At 37.6% G+C, this 22,474-nt stretch overlaps 1 protein-coding gene across 1 annotated transcript in view; it reads left to right on the top strand.

Annotated features, from left to right (window-relative positions):
* AR (androgen receptor) overlaps window positions 1–22,474 on the top strand; it is a 187,005-nt gene that overhangs the window by 97,870 nt on the left and 66,661 nt on the right. The window contains exon 2 of the mRNA XM_081793453.1: window positions 12,774–12,925. Coding sequence (XP_081649579.1) covers window positions 12,774–12,925 — 152 coding nt within the window. The remainder of the gene's footprint in view (window positions 1–12,773; window positions 12,926–22,474) is intronic.

The following is a 22,474-nucleotide window of genomic DNA, read 5'->3' as shown; positions in this document are numbered from 1 at the left end:
GGAGGATGTGAAGAAAATACTGGTCCAGTAAGGTTTAACATGTAAATCAAAAACAAGTTGTTTTCTCATTTCCTTTTTTTTTTTTTTTTTTTTTTTTTGGTAATGGATTCTGGAAACACATAATGTGGAAACCTCTCTCAGCCCTCAGATTTGATGACAATTCAGAAAGGAATCTGACTAGTTCTTCCATGGATGATTGGCTGAGATGACTAGGAAACCATTGGAAAGATTTTGGCTCACAGAATACAGCAGATGTGGCTTGGGAGATGTAAGGACATGACTATAATAAGGATTCATCAGTTCAGCCCCATTTCTGAAAGTGATTCCAGAAGAAAAGGACAGCTTGGTCATTTGGTGGGACACACTGATAAAAACAGTCTTGCTGCCACACTTCCAGCTGTCTTGGCATGTTTGTTAGTTGGTATAAACTACAGGAAAATGTAAATCACCAGTAGGCCTATAACTACTTGTCTCAACATGTCAGGTTTGCAGGTTGAGTATACATTAGAACTGTGGGCATCCTCATCTGATCTATCCCAGAGTAAATGCTTGACAAGTTATGTAAAACACCTTGCTAGGTTAGTAATAGGATTCTAGTACATGGTGGCCATTATTTTCTAGTACCTCCAGATAAAACACATAAGTTTCTCTTCCTTTAGTAACCACTGATCTTGTACCATTTAATAGTATTTTTCTTGCTATACATTGCATTAACCATTTGCACAGTTGTCATAGCTCAAAACAATCCCATGAAAACTCCTCTGCAAAGAGAGGCTGTCTTTCTCATCTTTATGTTCCCATCATTTGGCAGAGCTTTTCCTTTATAATGTATGAATGATGAATTTTTGAATTAATAATTGAATGGTATGAGTGATATCTCTTCCTCCTCCCTTTATGACCCATGATAAGGATTACGCTGTGTGTGTGTGTGTGTGTGTGTGTGTGTGTGTGTGTGTGTTGGGGGAGGGAGTGATTTTTGTAGCATGTGAAATATAACCTGGCTTGGAATATAAGGAAGGCTTCCACTATGGTAGAGTGAAGACTACCATAAAGCTACCCTTTCATAAAAGCAACAAACACACTAGCAAAAATTGTGAAAATCAACTTCTCCAGAACTCTAGAAAGGAAAGAAAACTAGCAAAAATCTGAGGTCCACTTATTCAAGAAAAATGTATGTATGTTCTCTGATCACATGGAAGTAATTAGAAATCAATAGCAGAAGGAAATATGTGAAACTCACAAATGTGGAGAATTAATAACACATGCCTAAATAAACAGTGGATCAAAGAAGAAATCAAAAAGAGAAATGAGAAAATCCTTGACATGAATAATAGAAAAAATGTAACATACCAGAACCTGTGGGATACAGATATAGCTAAAGCAGTCTTTGAAAGAAAATTTAGAACTATAAATGCTTATTGCTGTAGTCTGAATGTCTGTGTTCCCCTTGAAAATTCATATGTATAGATGCTGGAGAGGATGTGGAGAAATGGGAACCCTCTTGCACTGTTGGTGGGAATGCAGATTGGTGCAGCCGCTCTGGAAAGCAGTGTGGAGGTTCCTCAGAAAATTAAAAATAGACCTAGCCTATGACCCAGCAATAACACTGCTAGGAATTTACCCAAGGGATACAGGAGTACTGATGCATAGGGGCACTTGTACCCCAATGTTTGTAGCAGCACTCTCAACAATAGCCAAATTATGGAAAGAGCCTAAATGTCCATCAACTGATGAATGGATAAAGAAATTGTGGTTTATATACACAATGGAATACTACGTGGCAATGAGAAAGAATGAAATATGGCCTTTTGTAGCAACGTGGATGGACCTGGAGAGTGTGATGCTAGGTGAAATAAGCCATACAGAGAAAGACAGATACCATATGGTTTCACTCTTATGTGGATCCTGAGAAACTTAAGAGAAACCCATAGGGGAGGGGAAGGAAAAAAAAAAAAGAGGTTAGAGTGGGAGAGAGCCAAAGCATAAGAGACTGTTAAAAACTGAGAACAAACTGAGGGTTGATGGGGGGTGGGAGGGAGGGGAGGGTGGGTGATGGGTTTTGAGGAGGGCACCTTTTGGGATGAGCACTGGGTGTTGTATGGAAACCAGTTTGACAATAAATTTCATATGTTAATAAAAAAAATAAAAATAAATAAATAAATAAATATAAACACACACACAAAAAAAGAAAAGAAAATTCATATGTTGAAATCCTAGTGCCCAATATAATGGGCAAATGAGGCCTTTGGGAGGTAGTTAGATATGAAGTGACACGTTCATGAATGCAATTAGTGCTTTTATGAAAGAATGCAATTAGAGCTTGCTTACCTTTCTACCATGTGAGGATACAAGAAATCTGCAATTGGAAGAGGGCCCTCACACAACAATTCTGGCACCTTGATTTAAGACTTCCTGCATCTAGAGCTGTGACAGATAAATTTGTCTTGTTTATAAGCCATCCAGTCTATAGTATTTTGTTATACTAGCCAGAACAAATTAAACACCTATATTAACAAAGAAGAAAATTCTCACATCAATAACTTAACTTTCCAGTTTAGGAAACTAGAAGAAAAGCAAAATATTAATAAAGATTAAAGTGGAAATACATTAAATAGAGAATAAGAATAATCAATAGAATCATTGAAGTCAAAAGTTACTTTGAAAAGATCAACAAAATTGACAAACCATTAGATTTACTAAGAGAAAACGATAGAAGACTCAAATCACAAAATCAACAATGCAAGTGAGGACATCACTACCTACCTTAAAACAATAAAACAGGATTAAAGGGGAACACTATGAACAACCATATGCCAACAAATTATATAACCTAGATGAAATGGGAAATAGTCAAGAAGACACAAACTGCATAAACTGACTCAAGCAGAAATAGAAAATCTGAATGGCTCTATAACAAGTAAAGAGAATAAATATAATATTACTTCATTGTATTAGCAATATAATAAACTTCCCATGCCATCTGCCACCATATAACCCTATTACAATATCAATATTTGGCAAAAAATATATTGACTATATCCTTATGCTATGCCTTTTATTCCCATGACTTATTCATTCCATAATTGAAAGCCTGTGGGTAGCTACAGTTGTGGTGAACATAGCATAATGTATAAACTTGCAGAATCACTATATTGTACATTTAAAGTGAATGTGACATTGTGTCAGCTATACTCAAAAAAAAATTTTTAAACCAAAGAAAACAAACAAAACCACAGGGACATAGAGAGCCAGTACAGTATGAAGAATTCAGACTCTGGAGGGGGAATACCAGGACACTATGTACCTCCACCTTCATCTATTGAATGGAAACAATTATAAGTACCTACTTCTATCCGAGCACCAGAACTTATACACACTAACAAACATTGCTTTTCAATTAAACAAAAAGAAGAAGAAGAAGAAGAAAGAAAGAAAGTAAAAGAAACTCACCATTTTGGGAAGCCCAAATCTAGATGTCTTCATTGGTGAATTCCATCAAACATTTACAGAAGAATTAGTATCAATCCTTTACAAATTCTTCCAAAAAATAAAACAGGTGGAAACACTTCCCAACTAATTCTGTTAACCAATGTTACCCAATAACAAAACCAAAAAGAAAACTACAGACCAATATAACTTTTGAATATTAATAAATAAAAAAAAATCCCCAATGAAATAGCAAACCAAATCTAGCAACAAATAAAAAAGATTATAATTACAAGATAGATTTATGTCAATAATTTAAAATTGGGATTTATCTCAGGAAGGTAAGATTGGTTTAACTTCTGAAAATCAGTTAATTAATATAATGTACCATATTTAAGAGAATAAAGGCCCCATGATCATCTTAATAGATGTAGAAAATATTGGCAAAAAAATCTAACATTAGTTCACAATTAAAACATTCAACAGGAATAGGAGGGAACATATTCAAACTGAAAATAGATATCTATGAAGAACCCACAACTAATATCATACTTAAGTGACTGAAAACTTTCCCAGTAAGATTGGGAACAAGACAATGATATCTGCTCTCACCATTTCTGTTCACCATTGTACTGGAGGTTTTATCCAGGCCAATTGGACCAAACAGCAAAAACAAACAAACAAACAAACAAAGATCTAAAAGGCATCTGTATTGGAAAGGAAAATGTAAAAGTATCTTTATTCACAGATGATATAATCTTGTATATAGAAATTCCTAAAGAATCCATAATAAACTATTAGAACTAATAATGTAGTTCAGCAAAGTTGCTGAATACAAGATTGGTGTGCAGAAATCAATTGTATTTCTGTATGTTAGCAAAGAATAATTTAAAAGTGATAGAACACAGTTCATAATATTATCAAATAGAATATTTACAAATAAATTTAGTGAAAGGTGCAAGACTTCTACATTTAAAACTATGAAACACTGTGGAAAGATAAGATGTAAACAAATGGAAAAGCATTCCATTTTCATTGATCATGAACTTTAATATTGTTAAAATGACAGTATTCCTCATAGATTCAAGGCAATGCCTCCGAAAATCCAGCTGGATTCTTAGCAGAAATGGAAATGTCAATTGTAAAATTCGTATTGAAATACAAAAAACCTAGAATAGCCAAAATAAATCAAAAGATGTTCAACATCACTCATCATCAGGGAAATTCAAGTGAAAACCACAATGAGATATCAATTTACACTTGTCAGAATGGCTAAAATCAATAACACAAGAAACAAAAAATAATGTGGAAGATAGTATGGAGGTTCCTCAAAAAGTTAAAAATAGAACTACCCTACAATCCAGCAATTGCACTACTGGGTATTAACCCAAAGAATACAAAAGCACTAATTCAAAGGGATACATGCACCCCTATGCTTATTGAAGTATTATTTACAATAGTCAAGATATTCTAATTAGCAAGTAGCCCAACTGTCCATCCACAGATAAATAGGTAAAGAAGATGTGGTATATATACTACTCAGCCATAAAAAAGATTGAAATCTTGCCATTTGCAACAACATGGATGGACCTAGAAGGTATAATGCTAAGTAAAATAAGTCAGTCAGAGAAGGACAAATACCATATGATTTTACTCATATGTGGAATTTAAGAAACAAAACAAATGGTCAAAGAAAAAAAGAAGAGACAAACAAACAAAACAGATTCTTAACTGTAGAGAACAAAGATTACCAGAGAGGAGGTGGGGGGGTGGGGAAATGGTGAAATAGGTGATGGGGATTAAGAGCACACTTATTGTGATGAGCACAGAGTAATGTATGCAATTATTGAATTGCTGTATTGTACACCTGAAACTAATATTACACTGTATGTTAATTATGCTGGAATTTAAAACACAAATAATCAACAAACAAAAAAAAAAAACCCAAAACAATCTTGAGATAGAAGAACAAAGTTGGAGGATTCACACTTCCTGATTCCGAACCTTACTAAAAGCTACAGCAATCAAGACTGTGTGGTCCTGGCATAAGTATGACACATAGAGACCAATGAAATACAATTGAGACCTCCCCCTAAATAAACCCTTACATTATGGTTAAATGATTTTCAACAATGATAGCATGCCCATTCAATGGGAGAAAGAATAGTATTGTCAACAAATAAGACAACGGTATATTCACATGCAAATAAATGAAGTTATTTTTTTTAAATAGGAATGTCTTTTTTTAATGTTTATTTATTTATTTTTGAGAGAGAGAGAGAGAAAGAGAGAGAGAGCACAAGTGGGAAGGGTCAGAGTGAGAAGGAGACATAGAATCTGAAGCAAGCTCCAAGCTGTCAGCACAGAGCCCCATGTGGGGCTCGAACTCACAAACTGTGAGCTCATGACCTGAGCTGAAGTTGGATGTTTGACTGAGCCACCCAGTCGCCCCCACTTTTTTATACCAAAAGTTATCTCAAAATGTATCATGGACCTAAATGTTGGAGCTAAGTCATTAAACCTCAAAGAAAATGTAGGAGTAAATCTTTGTGACCTTGTGTTAAGCAATGTTTTTTTTTAGCTTATAACACCAAATGCATAGAAACAACAGGAAAAAAAATGATACATTGGACTTCATCAAATTTTAAAACATTTATACTGCAATCAATACCATCAAAAAAGTAAAACTCCAACCCATGGAGTGAGAGAAAACATTTGCAAGTCGTGGATATAAGAGTATTGAATCTAGAATATACAAAGAACTCTTACCATTCAATGATTAAAAGGCTAATAGCCAGCCCAGTTTTAAAATGTGCAAACACTGGGGCACCTGGGTGACTCAGTTGGTTAAGCATCTGACCGGCTCAGGTCATGATCTCGCGGTTCACGAGTTCGAACCCCCCATCGAGCTCTGACAGCTCAGAGCCTAGAGCCTGTTTCAGATTCAGTTTCTCCCTCTTTCTCTGCCCCTCCCCTGCTTATACTCTGGCGCACGCTCACTCTCTTGCTTGCGCTCTCTCTCTCAAATAAATAAAACATTTAAAAATTAAAAAAAATAAAATGTGCAAAGACTTTGAATAGACCTTTCTCCAAAGAACATGTACAAATGAAAAATGTTCAACACCATTACTCAATAGAGAAATGCAAATCAAGACCAAAATATGACATCACTTCACACTCACTAAGGTGACTATAGTAAAAAAGACAAATAGCTTGGATGTGGAAAAATTAGAGCCAGTATACATTATTGGTAAAAATATAAAATGGTGCAGTCACTTTGGAAACTAGCCTGGAGGTTTCTGAAAGTGTCACCATTTGACTTTTGAAATAGTAATTTCACATCATATATATATATATATATATATATATATATATATATATATATACTGCTGCAATGAATATAAAAGCCAGAGTGAAAGCAACTCAAATGTCCAGCTGATGAATGGATAAACAATGTGGTATATCCATGTAATGGAATATTACACAGAAATAACAAATGAAGCAATGATACATGCTACGATGTGGATGAATCTTAAAAACAGTATGCTAAATGAAAGAAGCAAGTCACAAAAGATTGTGTTGTATAATTCCACTTATATTAAATGCCCATAAAGGGCAAATCTTTAGAGACAGAAATTGAATTAAGATCTGAAAGAAGGAAGAAATGGGGAGTGACTGCTAATGGGTACTGGATTTCTTTTTGGAGTCATGAAAATATTATAAAATTAGTTTATGGTAATAATTTGTAGTAAAATTAGTTTGTGGATATGCCAAAATAGGTGAATTTTATGGTATGTGAATCATATATCAATAAATTTGTTAAAAACCAAATTAAATTAAACCTAGGTTATAACACAAGTATTATACGTCCTTGGCAATTTAGAATAGCAGGAGAATATGGATTTGGGGGGAAATGATGCCCAGTTTGAATCCTGGCTTTGCCACTTAGTAGCCATATGAACTCAAACAGGTAATTTACCTTATCTAAGTCCCAGTTTGCATTATTTTCAAAGGAATGGTCATCATATTTACCTCAGAGCTGGGTTTTTAGAACCTAGTTCTCCAATCTCTCCTTCCTTCCACTTTCTCATGAGATTATTATAGTAATGGCCATCTGTGAAAAAGTGTGCCAGCAACAGAGTGGAATGTTTAACTTCCCAAAATCTCATTGAATCTTCATAGCAATTTTGTGAACTCTATATTTTTATTCCCATTTTACATGTGAATAAAATGAATTGTTCAAGGTTTTTCTGTTAGAAAGTGGTAAAGATGGTCATGAAAACCAGATCGTCTACCTATTATATCTTTCCACTTCAACAAGGCCTTACTAAATTGGAGAAGTGGAGAGCTGTGATGTAAAGTCAGGTAGTACTTTTAAAAAGAAAACATGACTATTCTCTTGGACAGTCATCAAATTTCAAATCTCAGACTTAGAGGGGAAAAGAAAGCTACCAGACTTACCTCGTTACTTTGTCAATTTCTCCACTGAAATAACCCTTGTGCCCCTAAAGAAGTAGGCACAAGAGACCTATGAGGAGAAATTAACTTTGAACTCTTGAATCTTATTATAAAAATTCATGTAGAGTTGTCATTATATCCCACAATGTGGTTAACAAACAATATATTTTAGATTACTAAACATCAGGAAAAATATGATGCTTTTATAAAGATGTTTGGTGGTTTTCTAAATTTCTTCTTGTTTGAAAAGTGCAGTGATATTTATCAAAAAGCTACACTTTTAACACATCTATCCTTTTTTCCCCTTATCTATACACTTGTATTTACCTTTCCCTAAATGTGCTGGATAGCCAAGAAGGATGGTCTTTTTTATTTTAAGGATATTAGACATCTCCCCTATTTTTATGGTAAAGCAAAAGGTGCAGGCAACCTAAACTTACAATGCAGCTATCATGTGGCAGGCACAAGGGGAAGGGCTTAACATGTACTATTTAATGTAATTCTCGCAAAAGCCTCTAGATAGAAAGTATCCCCACTCTCCACATGAGACAAATGGAGTTCAGAGAGCCTTAATGACTGGGACCAGGGTTCAGTGGTGGATGCAGGATTCCAGCCCACCTCTGCCTGGCTCCAAAGCCCTGCTGAGTTGACATTCATCCTTCAAACAAGGAACACTAGTCTGTGACTTCTGCATTTCACATTGGTTCCACAGTTCTTGGAGAATTTGCTTAAAGTAGTCAGACCTTTTAAAGTATTTTCAGCTCAGACAGACAAACAGACAGACAGACAGACAGACAGACTGAGATTATAGATAGGTGCTGAACATTTATGAGCCCAACTTCTCCATAGTTGAGCTGGCATTTGTAGACCTACAGCTTCTAGTAATCCACTTTTATTTAATTAATTGTGAAACTGTTGAAGTGGTATTCTGGTTTAGGAAACTTCCATTTTATATGGCAGCATTTTTCCTTCAGACCCATAAAACTGGGTGCACTGCATAGGGATAATAAGTGAGCATGTACCCCAGGGGAAGCAGGAAGAAATATAAACGTTCCATGCAAATTCTGAACTTGCTCGTTCCATGCAAATTCTGAACTTGCTTGTTCTCAAAGCAAACCTTTGCTACATTTGCACTTAAGATGTTATTTAGGAGAATGTTAGAAACTCTCAGTTTTTTTTTTTTCTTTCACTATGTGCTGTTGTAGCCATACAAAGCATTCATGTAACATATCAGTTAGTTATGCAGCATAGTAATAAAATGAACACTCATGAGCCCTGGTTAAAGAATAAGAACATTTACACCATTTTTTTTTTTTTGTTTACTGCTGTAACTGCAGGACTTACAATGGTGCTTGGATTGTAGTAGACAATAAATATTTTTAAATGAATACATAAATACATAAACTTGTATCCTCCTTCCTTATATCATTAACCACAGTCTCTCCTTAGAAGTAACCATAATCCTATATTTGGGGTTTATTATTCACTTGAATGTTTATGATTTTTCAAATATGTATTACCAAATTATATTTTGTTTACTTTTGCCTTTTTTGGGATATGTATGTAATGGAATCATAATATATAGGCTATTGTGATTTATGTCTTTTATGTAATATTAGATTGTAAGATTTACCTATGTGTACCTGTATTCTGTTCCTCATTATTGGTGAATTGTATTTTATTGAATGAATGTGCTGTAATTTATTTATCCTTTCTCCTTTCAGTGGATGTTTATCATTTCTGTTTTTAAAAATATAGCTGCTATGACACCATTCCTGACTTGCTTGCTGGTAAAAATGTGCATGAGTTTCTGTAGGATATAAACCTGGGATTGGAACTCTTATTACATTTTCATTTACAATGTCCAATGGTCAGCCCATAAGGCAGAACTGAAATGTTCCTTTTGTCTACACTACACTAGGGTCAGTGGAAGTGCTGTCCAAAATATTTTTCCAGAAAGAGGAAGGGTAGGTAGGTAAGCAGAGACCAGCCTGGTGAGGTTAGCAGATATCTCAGGCCTTTAGTCAAAGTGGGCTGTAATTAGGAAAGTTCACATTCTAAAATTGCCTTTATTATTTCTCTTCTTCTTCTCTTCTTTTACCGTTATTTTTCTAAGTGGTGTGTTTTATTGAACTCATATCTAATGAACTAAATATTGATGACTTTCTTCAGTCTTAAACATTGATTATAAATTTTATTAATTAGATTATTTTGAACAATTTAAACTGCATTTTAAATTGTAATATGGATGAAAATTTCTGTTTCATAAAGTCTCTTTTCAAGAATACCTCTTATTTATTCAGGTTTTCATGTTGTATATCTAATATTTATTTTCCAATCACATGATAAAATTACTATAATTATAATTGTCATCTCATTTATCCAAATATACCTTTATGCCTTTCAAAAATCATTCCTGTCTTTGAGGTGCTTCCTTATCTGTAGCAATCTGCACTCTGCCTTACTATACCATCTACTATGTTGTGTTACAGTTCCTTGCTTCCTGTATTTCTTCTGTACTAGATAGTAAATTTCTTAGAGGCAAGAATAATATATTGATTATCACAATGTCCCCAGAACCTAATCCTTTGCGAGGTTTGTAAGGCTAAGTGCTAGGAGTTGAGTTGAATACATCTATCTAATCTCAACCTTCAATTTTATAACGTGATTAGTCATGGATTATGAACCAGCACTTTGGAGGCAGACTTACCTAGGATGGAATCTGGCATTCCCATTTATGACATGAGTGGTCTTGAACAAGTTTAATTTTCCTGAACATCAGTTTCCTCTACTATGATATACAGATGATACAGAGCTACTTGGCAGGGTTTGGAGGAAGATTAAATGAGATGATATATATGAAATGGCCTTGCACATGAAGTGCCTAAATACATGTCCTTCTGATTTTATTTGAATGGCTTGCATTAGTTTCAGAAGTCAAAAAAAGAGAGAAAAGGATGAAGACACTTGTAAAAACAAACAAACAAAAAAAAAACTGCTGCTGCTTCTCCTTATTTTATGAATGAGGATAGGGACACATTCTTTACCCAAGGAAATGAAAATTTTAGCCAAAGGGATGATGTTCTTAGCATTTGGCCCATTTATATATGGGAAGTGAGCTATTTTCCTGTGGAACTGGCGGTCCGGCTAATCCTGGTTTGATAGGCAGACTCCTGCTGGCTTTCCAGTCAAGGTAGAAAAGCAAGATCTTTTGGGGGAGAAAAGATAGCCAGCTGCTGGGTTTACATATAAGCCGAATTTTTTTAGTGATTTCTGCAGTACTTGGGACATGAATAAAGGCTAATATTTGTGTCTTAGAGGTAAAGTGCTTGTCAAGTATAGCCTAAGCAAAAATATTCTTTGCTCTTGCCCTTGCCAGGGCTGATCCCTGGTTATTGATGGGAAGATAACATTTCATGCTTTTTTGGATTCTGATAACTATGCTGAGCTTGATAGAGCCATGTATGTAGAAAGTAAGAGAGTAGCAGAAAGATAATAGTGTAATGGAAACTATGTTGGATTTGGAGCCAGATAGTCCTGGACTTGTTGTCAAATCACTTTGGACTTTACCTCTCTGAATGTGAGTTTCTTCATTTGATGTAATAATGACCAAAAAAAAAATGTTTCTCAGAGTTGTTTTGACGTGTAGAAATCACCCAACACAACAAACAGGCTGCCATTAAGACTTATTTTCCTTCCTTCCTTAGTAAGGGAGAAGTGCTCAGAAAAAAAAAAAATATATGGCTACATTCCTGTGGATGAGAATATGGGGAATTATCATCTACCTGAGGCAGATTAACCCAGGACATCATTTTTTTTAATGCTTAGACATAGGGTATAGGAGAGAAAAATAATTTGACTTTTGATTAGTAAGAACCATATTTTATTTGTTTAAACTTGAATTAATTACTACAGGAGACTCAGAATTTCACTTCTATTAAGGTTTTAGGATTGGCTTTCTGACCCTCTCCTTCATATCCATCTGAAAGGACTCAGATACAGATCTTCTTAGAGATAAGAAGTTTAGACTAGATGACTCCTAAAGCTGCATCCTATCCTAAAGACCCTATGGGTATTTTAATGGCCAAGTGTTGAGATGGTAGCCTGAGAAATTTCCAGCATCACTGTGTGTCATTTCCCAACAAGAACCTCAGGTGTAAGGATTTTGCTACTTTATATTGCAGAATGGAGGTGAGGGGATGTCTACATGACCTAGAGAGATGACTAAGGAAAGTGAGGGAATGGCGGGGGAGAAGACCAAAGAAGGCTGGTATGATAACACTAATCATGATCCCTCACTTGTGTATTCGTTTTAAAGGCTTTTTATCTTTTTATATAATTTATACTGCCACTCACAATAGAGTTCAGTAGGATGGGCAATACTATTCCTATTTACAGGTGAAAGTGAGGCTTAGAGAACTAGGGCAAAGGATACCAAACTGCTTTCTTGCTTAGTCTCTTTTGGCCATAGATCTCCCTTTGGATAAGGTAAGGCCATATAGCTGGGTTGATACTATTTAATTGATCTAAAATTGTTGCCTGACCACCATTTTAAGTTATATACCTTAACCTCAGCACTCAGGTTTCTGTCTTCATCTATCCCTCATGTAAATATAGCCCATGAGACTGGCTGACCCCAGAGAACTTCTTGAATTCCTTAGCAGGATCTAAAAAGTCTTGTCCACATGACAGGAAACCCCACAGACATCATCACTAGAAGTAGCAGAAAAATCAGCTTCATGCTGACTCAATGAAGCAAGAAATAATCTTGTTTTCTAAGTAATAATAATTTACACAGGTAAATTTGCTCCTAAAGACCTCAGACTTCTATCCTTTTATTTCTGCTAGGCACTGACATGTGTTGCATTGTTTCTTCTGTGTCTTTCCAGTTTGGAGACTTCCAGGGACCATGTCCTACCCATTGACTATTACTTTCCGCCCCAGAAGACCTGCCTGATCTGCGGTGATGAAGCTTCTGGCTGTCACTATGGAGCTCTCACTTGTGGAAGCTGCAAAGTGTTCTTTAAAAGAGCCGCTGAAGGTAAGGGGTCTTGCACACTCACTTCTACCTCCCTTTCTTCTTTATCTTATATAGAGATACACCAATCTTCCAGAGCCCAGGATTTTATCATTTCAAAGTTAAGGTCACTGGTGGGACCCTCTCAAAGAACCTAAGAGCCTAAAGAAAGAAGTTTTCATACTTTCTGGTCCCCTGGCTTCAGCAGCCTTGGTAGTACAGGCAATGTATTCAGTGAAGGTGGTCCCATCTGGTGCTTACAGCTTGGAAGGGTCCTACAAATAAAAGAAAATTAATTATTTGAAAAGATTTAATTTCTTCCCTGTTTGTGTTCCACTTTGTTGCATAGTGATGGAAAAATTGTCTTTATTAGAGAAGTCAGAAGTGGAGAAACCCCAACTGAGTCCTTAACCCATTCTCTGTAGTGAATATGGGAATGTTCCTTCAAAAAGTCTCCCTGGCCTCAGCCCCAGAAACAAGCAGACCATCAGTCTGTGCACGTGCTCCCTTCTGCTGCTGCCTTTTTGAGACCTCTTTGAATTAATAGCCCCTAGATAAGTAGGGATCCAGAGTGATGAAACACTTTTGTTCTTTCCATAGACTTGCCTTCAGGATCTGTCCATTGGTCCAGCACCCCAAGCTAAGTTTCATCTTATATTTGGCTCAAGCCCTGACTTCTTAGTCTTATTTAGCTTAGAACAGTTCATGTCTGATCCGCTACCAGAGGTGCTCAGCCTACATCCTACAGCAAGAACTCCCATTTCCAGACCTCCTATATATGCTAGTGACTCCTTCCTTCCCAATCAACCTGGGCTTAAACCTCCTATTCATCCACTGCCTTCCCCATCCTGTCCTAAGAGCTTGTTTTCACAAAGGGACACTGATAAACAGCCCACAGACAGACATAGTCTGCTCTGGGGGCAGACCCAGTTGCCAAACACCAGTATCTACTCCTGCCTTCACTTTCCACAAAGGAAATACTTCCTTCCAAGACCTATCCTTCTCTTTCTTTAGCCTAGAAATATTGAGTTCCAAGTCAGAACCCAAACAGGCAGCCTTTCCTTATGTAAGGGCTATAAACCCTGAGGACTCTTAAAAGTGGCAGGTATATAAGCCATACCTTTCACCAGAAATGTTATAGAACCCACCAGAGGACAACAGAAGCATCAGAGAGCTTTTGGCATCTAGACAAAAGGTGCAAAGCAGGTGCCTTTTACTAGTTTTTGCATTGGTAGCCATTTGGAATGATTATTGTCTTCTCATCATTTTAGCCAGGTGGCAGGAATACTTATAAAACAGAAAGTCATTATTTTGTTTTCTTCCAGTCCCCAAAGCAACAACGAGACAGCTAGAATTTAGTATTACTGAAAACATGCTGCATGTTCCTTCCATACCCCCAAGTGGCCTATTGCTACTGCTTGTACTGGGATAGTTTGATGTGCAGGGCCCCAGTACCTAGACCTAGGCAGTTTGGAAAGAAACACAGAGAGCAGTACCTGCCTTTCTTAAGAGTACTTACACAAGGATAGCTGTAAGATAAGAAAGCAAGGAATAGCCCCCAACGACTTCGGATCATCTCACCCCAACTTCCCCAGTGGATTCTGCTTCCTCCCTCTACCCCATCATCCAGTAGGCCTTGTCTGTAAAGCAGAGAATAAACCAGGGCACCTATCTAGAGACTGTGTGTCAGAAAGCCCAGACAGCACAGTAATAGCAGTCGTATCAGATGGGGAAAGAGTTCAAATAAGCAACTGAACAAGCAAATACAAGTCAAATAGATTAGATTGTATTTGATGCTGCCTCTGGTTTTACAGATCTGGGTCACAATACTGTTATTTTTGGAAAACAGGGAAAGTAATCAAACATTGTAAAAGGGAATATTTTGCTGTCATAACATATTCCACATGGAAGCTTTGTTCAGAAGTTAGAGCTGAAGGAGGAAGGAAGGCAGAATGGCAGCTGGCAGGGATTCCTGGGAGGAGCTGTGCTATGATGTGTATCTTGGACTATTTGAGAACAAGGAAGCAGAGAGGGGTAATCACTCAACTTGCAGAACACTTGGAAATCCAGCAAGGTCTTAAAATGCTCTAGACCTTAGAATAATTTAAGTTATGGAAACTTGGTAATATTTTCTTTGAGAAAATGAGCCTCTGTGGGCTCATGGGGCCAAATACTCTTGACTCTTTGGCATACAAAAAAATCACAAATGGATTTCTTACAAAGCTGTGGAGCCCCTTGGTTCCTTTGGAATATGAACCCCAGGTTCCAGTCCTGAGCCCTTTGAGGGATAGGAGAAGATGGTATAAACACACACACACACAGAAAAGAAAGCAAAAAATGGCATTTTCTTTCTTCCTCCCATCTGGAAAACTTGGTGACTTGAGTTTACTACTGTCATTATCTCTGTTTGAAGGCGGGGGGCTGTCTTATTATCCACAGGAAACATTTATTGATTCCGATTTTTCCCCACTTTTACAATGTGTCCTTATTGCCCAAATGGCCTTTATGAAAGTGATTCTGAATCTGCTTTATTAAAACTTGGAATTCCACCTGTCTTGGAGAAAGTGGAGCACAAATCTTTCTTTTCCTCATTTGTTTGTTGTTGTCAGTTAAGTCAGACTGAGTGTTCAGAGTGTTGTACCACTCTATTCATGGTTTCAGAAATCTCTGGACTGGGCACAGGTACAAGACTTAAAAGCCTGGCATGTCAGACAGAAATCCATTTCTAGCTTTGGTAGATCATAAAGCATGAGGCTTTAATGCTGTCGTTGGTGCAAGGCTCAGCACAGAGTCAGTTGTAATCTACCCAGGTTTTCCTATTGAGGAGGAAGAGAGAGCCTCATATTTTCTCATTGTCAGTAATTCTGGGAGTTTGGGGTGAGGATTAGGCTAGTCAGGGAAGCATCTTCATATTTTGAGATTAAAAAAAAATAATGGTGGTAGTCCATGGGGCTAAAATCACTAAAAGATTTTTGGTTGTTGAAAGCTCAGTGAAAGTGTGTGTGTGTGTGTGTGTGTGTGTGTGTGTGTGTGTGTGCACATGTACATATACACACACACATGCAGTTGGGGGAAGATCTGTGGACTAGAAACAGGTATAAGGAGTGGGGTGGTGTGATGAACAGCGAGGTTACAGGGGAAGGCATACTGAATGCTATCTAGAAGGCCAGGAAGTCAAAGGAAGGTGATGCCCATATACAGGAGTAGAAGCTCAGAGGAGTTTTAGTTGTCTGGCTTTGGATAATTAATTTTCCTCTTTGGACTTCAATTTTCTCTGTAAAATAAGGGACTTAAACTAGATATTTTTAATATACCCTTCCAGCGTAGATGTTTATGACGATTCTACAAATTCAAAGCATCGTCACTATCAAAACTATTATTGGACCAAACAAACATGCATTTATACCTATATGCACTTTTGGTTTTGCCTTCCTAACAGATAGTGAACCCTATCTCCCATTCTTTTAAAAATCAATTTTTAGATGATAGAGCCATCTGGGAAAGTGCACTATGGATGGGCTAGGTTAAAATTCAGGACTCTGAGAGTCCTCCTTCCTCCAGCATTGTGACCATAGTTGGTTAACTTCCTTTCTTTTCCATTTTCTCATCTGGAAAATCAGGATATAAATCCCCATCTTTACCACATCATGTTTCAAAGAGGGTTAATTAGTTCATTATGTACACTGTGTGCTCAAGAATTTACTATTTTTCAGACATTTTCTAGTAAAACATTGGAGATTGTACATCCATTTGTTTTGTACACATGGAGTGCTCTTTGGTACACATCATAAAATTGAAACTGTAGTTTACATTCTGGACTCAAAGAATTACACCATCCTCGGTGATGTTTACAATATGTCTCCATTTAGTATTCCTGGCAAATTTTATATAAGTGTGGCTTTGATTCCGTCTCTCACCCCAGGTTTTTGTGAGGGAAGAAATGTAAGTGAACCCTCATTGAACTCTTTCTGTCCTTTAAATCCACTCTTTCCCACCTCAACTCATGTGGAATTGAAAGTTAACTTCTTGTTTGGAGACTTGCAGAGAGTTTTTTTGTGCTTTTCAGTGTCCTCTTGACTCCCTCGCTTTTTCAGTAACATTTCCCCGGGGCAAATTAGCTATGTTAGAAGGATCTGCTTGCAGCGTCACCAGAGCCTTGATCAGGTATCTTTGGCCAAGGAGTTGACTGATCCTGATTGCACTGATCCTGGATATCTTCTCACAAAGTTCCTCTTATCTTTTATCTGTCTCTGGTTTTTCTAAATGTCAAAGCCAGGCTTTAGATCTGAGGTCAGCTTTTTCTATAAAGGACCAGGTAGTAAATATTTTGGGCTTTGTAGGCCATTTGACCTGTGACTGGACTATTCAACTCTGCATTTGTAGCCTGAAAGCAGTCCTAGACAATACGTAAGCTAATGGGTGTGGCTGTATTACAATAAAATTTTATGGGCACTGAAATTGAAATTCATTTAATTTTCACATGCCATTCAGTACTATTTTTGTTTTGATTTTTTTCAGGCATTTAAAATCTAAAAATGATCCTCAGCTCTTAAGCCACACAGAAACAAGTGGCACAGTGGATTTGGCTTGTGGACTGTAATTTTTGACTCTTGCTTTAGATGGTCACTTATGTGCTTGCAAATCTGCATACTAAATTTAACTCTTTCCAATGTTCTAGTATTTTATTAACTCTCTAGTTCATCTAATTTTAAACATTCTTCTGAGTGGCCAGAGTTTGCACATCTTGGTTTTCCAAAATGCCAGATCTGGTGGCCTCTAGGTATTGAGCATTTTTACGAAACAGGAAAAAAGTAAGTTAATCTAGGAATGCTAGAAGAGAATACATTTTTTTCTAATGATCTAGTAGATCACTCTCCTTTGCAATACCCAGAGAAATTGAAAATATTTCATGTTTTCTAGACTTTGGCACCATAAACATGTGGATGACTATGAAATCTACATGAATGAGTTTTGCTGGATGCCACATATACCACAGATGGTAAAGAGGAAGGACTTTGGAGACTTTCTGGTACTAAGTGTTATGGAAAAACTTTCTGTCTGATAGAAAACAGGGCCAAGGTGGTCAGCTGAGTTATGGATCTGCCATATATTTCCCCATGATTCTTTGTCTTTACACATTTGCTGGCATAATTCTTGCTGTCCCCACAAGACTAGACCACAGGCCTTCAGAATAAATAATTTAGCTCTATAACCCATTGCAGTTGATACCCACTTGCATCTCTCATTAATGCCCAATTTAGGAGGCAGGTCAAGAATTTGCCATTGCTGCTATACAGTGCCCTGTGCCTGCTTATTTATAGCATGTACATTTTATGAAAGCAATGATTAACAGGAAGTTATGTCACTTCCAAAATCTTCCTAGTCCATTGCATGCTTCCACTTTGTGTTACTATTTCCCAATCTGTTACATTTTTAAAGCCCATGTATTGAAGCTAGAACATTTTTTCAGTCCTCCACAGAATCTCTTGGTAATTGTGAAACTATGTGTAGTAGATTTTTGCATTTGGCTGCTATTGCAAAGGCAAACGTTAGAACCACTTTTTCTTCAAAGGTAGGAGTTATTTATTACTTCTATGGGCTGTAGTCCCATAGCAAGAAACACACTATCCTTCAAAATGACCAAAATCTGTGATGAGCCATTATTTCAGAAAACAGTCTCTTCAGTTATAATAGCTATGTGTGCATACTTCTGGAACCTATCGTTCAGGTGTTTTCATGCTCCTTTTCATGGCTAGGCAGCTGCTTTCAGCATTCCAAGTAGGCAGGTGTGCAGAAGAGGGTACAGAAGAGGAAACTTCCTCCTATACAAAAGAGAAAACTGAGGGGCACCTGGGTGGCTCAGTCAGCTGAGCTTCTGACTTTGGCTCAGGTCATGATCTCATGGTTCCTGAATTTGCACCCGAGATTAGGCTCTCTTCTGTCAGCACAGAGCCCACATTGGATGCTCTGTCCTCCTCTCTCTCTGCCTCTCCCCTGTTTGCACTCTCTCTCAAAAATGAATTTAAAAAAGAATAAACTGATATTTAGAGGTAAATGTCTCTTTATAAAGGGAATAAAGATTAGAATTCTCAGTCCCTTTGCTTCCAGTCTTTGTTGCTATTCCTGAGGCACCCCAGTGGAATCACCATAGCCTCCTGACAGACCAGTGCCTAGAACGGGCCTGGTAGTAATCTGCTCATTCATTCAGCCAGTAAACATTTACAGGGTGCTTACTACATGTGGGGTGTTGGGATCACATACTCAAGGTACAGAGCTTGCCTCAAGGAGCTTGGTGATCATAATCCTGGACATCTTTAAATCTCTTCAGTGAATGCAGGGCCACTATATCCACTGCCCATTTGAACTTCAAAACCATCTGAGACAGAAGGCAAAGTTATCCTTCTCATTTTCCACATAAGCAAACTGAGGCTTTGACAGTTAATCAACATGTAGTAAATGGAATAGCTGGAATTTGAACCCAGGTGTTCTGAGTTCAAAGGTAACAGTCACTCTGCTATAGTATAGCTTCCCCTCAAATATATAAACATACTAACCCCAAGTAGAAAGAAAGGGTTGTTATGTCTAGGAAAATAAGAAAGCCAACAGTGAAGAGATGACAGAAGTTAAGAAAGGCATAAGTACTGTGGGGAGAAACCAAGGAGACACTGAGTAACACTAATTTGAGGGAGCTTGTCTTCCTAAGAAAGCCCCAAATATTTAAAAGAGTTGGTGGTGAAAAGAGCAGTTTCTTCATTAGGTAGAGCTGGGGACATGTGAGCCATAGTCCTTCCACCACCTCCTACTCTTCATAGGGAAAATTCTGATTCTGATAAAACCAGCATTAATAGCTCTTCATTCACTCTCATCACACATACACAGTACAGAAAGCATAATTTAACACCTTTTATCAAGAGAATTTTGCTCATTACCAAGCTAACGGAAAAGCTCAGAGACAAAGCATATACGTACAAATGGTAGATCCCTGGTTCCTTGACCCTTGGCTTTGAGCCTTCTCAAAGTGTACCACAGAATGTTTTCCATGGGGCCAGGAGCAAGAGAAATTTATTTTCCTCCTCTTTGATGTCAAAAGCAGAAAATACTGTATTTTAGGACAGAGGTTAAAAGCCACAAAGTCTTATCCTCTATCAGTGTTTTAAAATTTTGATCTTCCTTTTTCTCCTGGGATGCATCATAACATGGATGGACCTTGATTTCATTGTGGTATCTGCTTGTGTGCCCTGGAGAATGGGCCTCTCACAGTTCTATAAGTTAGATATAAATACATTCCTACAGCTCCATGGTACAAGCTCTTTCACTTTCTGGACAGCTAACTCAGCCATGAGCTGTTTAATAAAAAGACTTAAAAGATTTGCAGTGCTTGGAATCACAGGTTCTGAAAATGCTAATCTGTTGAACCTTGAAGAAAAGAAACTTAGAAACCTAAAAATCTGGCCAAGATATTTTATGGATAAGGAAACTGAGGCTCAGAGAGAGGAAATGACTCTTCCAGGTTCACAGAACCTATAACTGGCAGATATTAGGGCTTCCTAGAGATTTCTTGTTTCTTGCCTGAGGGGCTCCTCCAGCCTCAAAGCCAATTAGCTGAGCCACAGAGATTGTTACCTTGAAACACTCAAGAATTATGTGAGGCAGAATAATAAACATTTAGAACAGCCCTTGGCTTGCAGAAAGTACTTGGCTTTTGTGAGTCCCTTCTACTTCTGTAACTTTATGTTTTTCCCTTTAGCAGGGGAATGATTAATGTTAGTCTATGATAGAAGGGCTCTATGAGACATTTTATGGTATGAAAACTCTTGCAAGGTTTTGTGTGTATAAATGTGTATGGATTTTTTAGGGAGTGTTTCATAACTTTCATGTGATTTTGAGAGGTCATATAACACAGAAAAGACTATGGACCACTAGTCTAGTCTAGTGTTTGATAAGGAATTTATGGACCCTCAGAGGAGTATCCTAACTACAGAGATACCCAAAATGGCTGACGACTGACACTTTCCCCACATGGTGTCCATTTATTCATAGGTACTTACTTAATGTGTACGCCAGACCTCTACCAGGGACTTGGATAAGAGATAGTAAAAAAAGTTATTTATTGGGCACTCAGTATACCCAATATTGCTTTACAGACATTTTCTCATTCAATCCTCACAACAACCCTATGATATAGGTATTATTATTGCCCCCACTTTGCAAGAGGAACCAAGGCACAGAAGAGTTAAAGTGACTTGCCCAAAGTCATGCAACTAGTTAGTGGCTGTGGAGTGAATATGACAGCGTTCTCAACATAACAGAGTGAGGTAAGTGCTGTACTAGAAGTAAGTACTCAATCCTCTGTGCATACGGAATAAGAGAATGAGTTATTTTTACCTGGAAAGTTTGAGAAAGCTTCACAGAAAAGTTAAGGGTTGATTTAGGTCTTGAGAGATGCATAATAATTTGCTAGATGCAAAAAAGGTAGGAAGGGAACTTCAGGAAGAGGGAAAAGAGAAACGAAAGGCAAGGCTGCATGAAAGCTAGGGGCTTGTTTGAGGAATATTATGGAGTGCAGAGGGGGGTGAGTTCCCCTTATCACATGCAGCAGGTCCCTTGACCAGCCTTCAGTCAGCCTTTTGTGCCTTCCCCACCCCATGCCGAACTGTGCATTCCTGTCCTACTCTAATCTCTTGGCTTTTTGGAAGCAGGCTGTTGTCTAGGTGGTGAAACAAGAGCACCAAAAGGGTTCTGGTTCTGTCATTGTCTCACCATGTGGCCTTAGGCATGTCTCATTCTGTCTTTGCCCCTAGAAATTTCCATCTGAATAATAAAGTGGTTGGACTATATGGTTTTGAAGAATTCAGCAGTAAATCTGTAACAGTCTAAATATCAATAAATCTCTGAAATTTTATGGATACTCCAGATGTATCTATTTGCCAGTGGTTCACTTTATATGCATCAGCCATGGGAAATAGGCAGACCCAAGTTCAGTCCCAAGTCTTCTCTGTGCTTCTGTGAGGAGAGTAATAGCTCAAATGGCTATTGTAAGAACTAAATGATGTGTAACACAGCTCCTGGTGCCCAGTAAGTTTTGGTTCCTTGGTTCCTTCTGGAGTGAAGCCTTAATCATTGGCACACATATACTTATGGTGTCCCCAGGGTCAGCAGAAAGGGAAGATGGGAAATGGTATTTGTGTTAGTCCCTGATTAATGTAAGGTTCTCAGACACACACACACACACACACACACACACACACACACACACACATCTTTTCAGTGTTAATTAAGGGTCAGTAGTATTTGTATAAGAATATATCAAAAGTCAGCCTCTTCCTTTTCCTTCTTTGCCTCTCTGGGCACTGTGTGTAACACTCCCCAGACAGCACAATAAACACATGTTTTATTGCTTTTCCTGGATTCCAGGCTTTGGACTTGAAGGTGTTAGAGCTATCTGTGTGTCTTCATCCTCAAGACTTGTCTGACCTCCCTGGTAAATTCAGGTCCATAGCCACAGGCCAGGGGGGGAAAAGGTCATAAATCTGAGCCAGCACCTGTGTAAATACATTTTAAGGCTTCTTTTCC

This window comes from Panthera onca, chromosome X (assembly GCF_046562875.1).
Source record: "Panthera onca isolate mPanOnc1 chromosome X, mPanOnc1 haplotype 2, whole genome shotgun sequence".
Classification (NCBI taxonomy): Eukaryota; Metazoa; Chordata; class Mammalia; order Carnivora; family Felidae; genus Panthera; species Panthera onca.
This window is presented reverse-complemented; position numbering and strand designations above follow the sequence as displayed.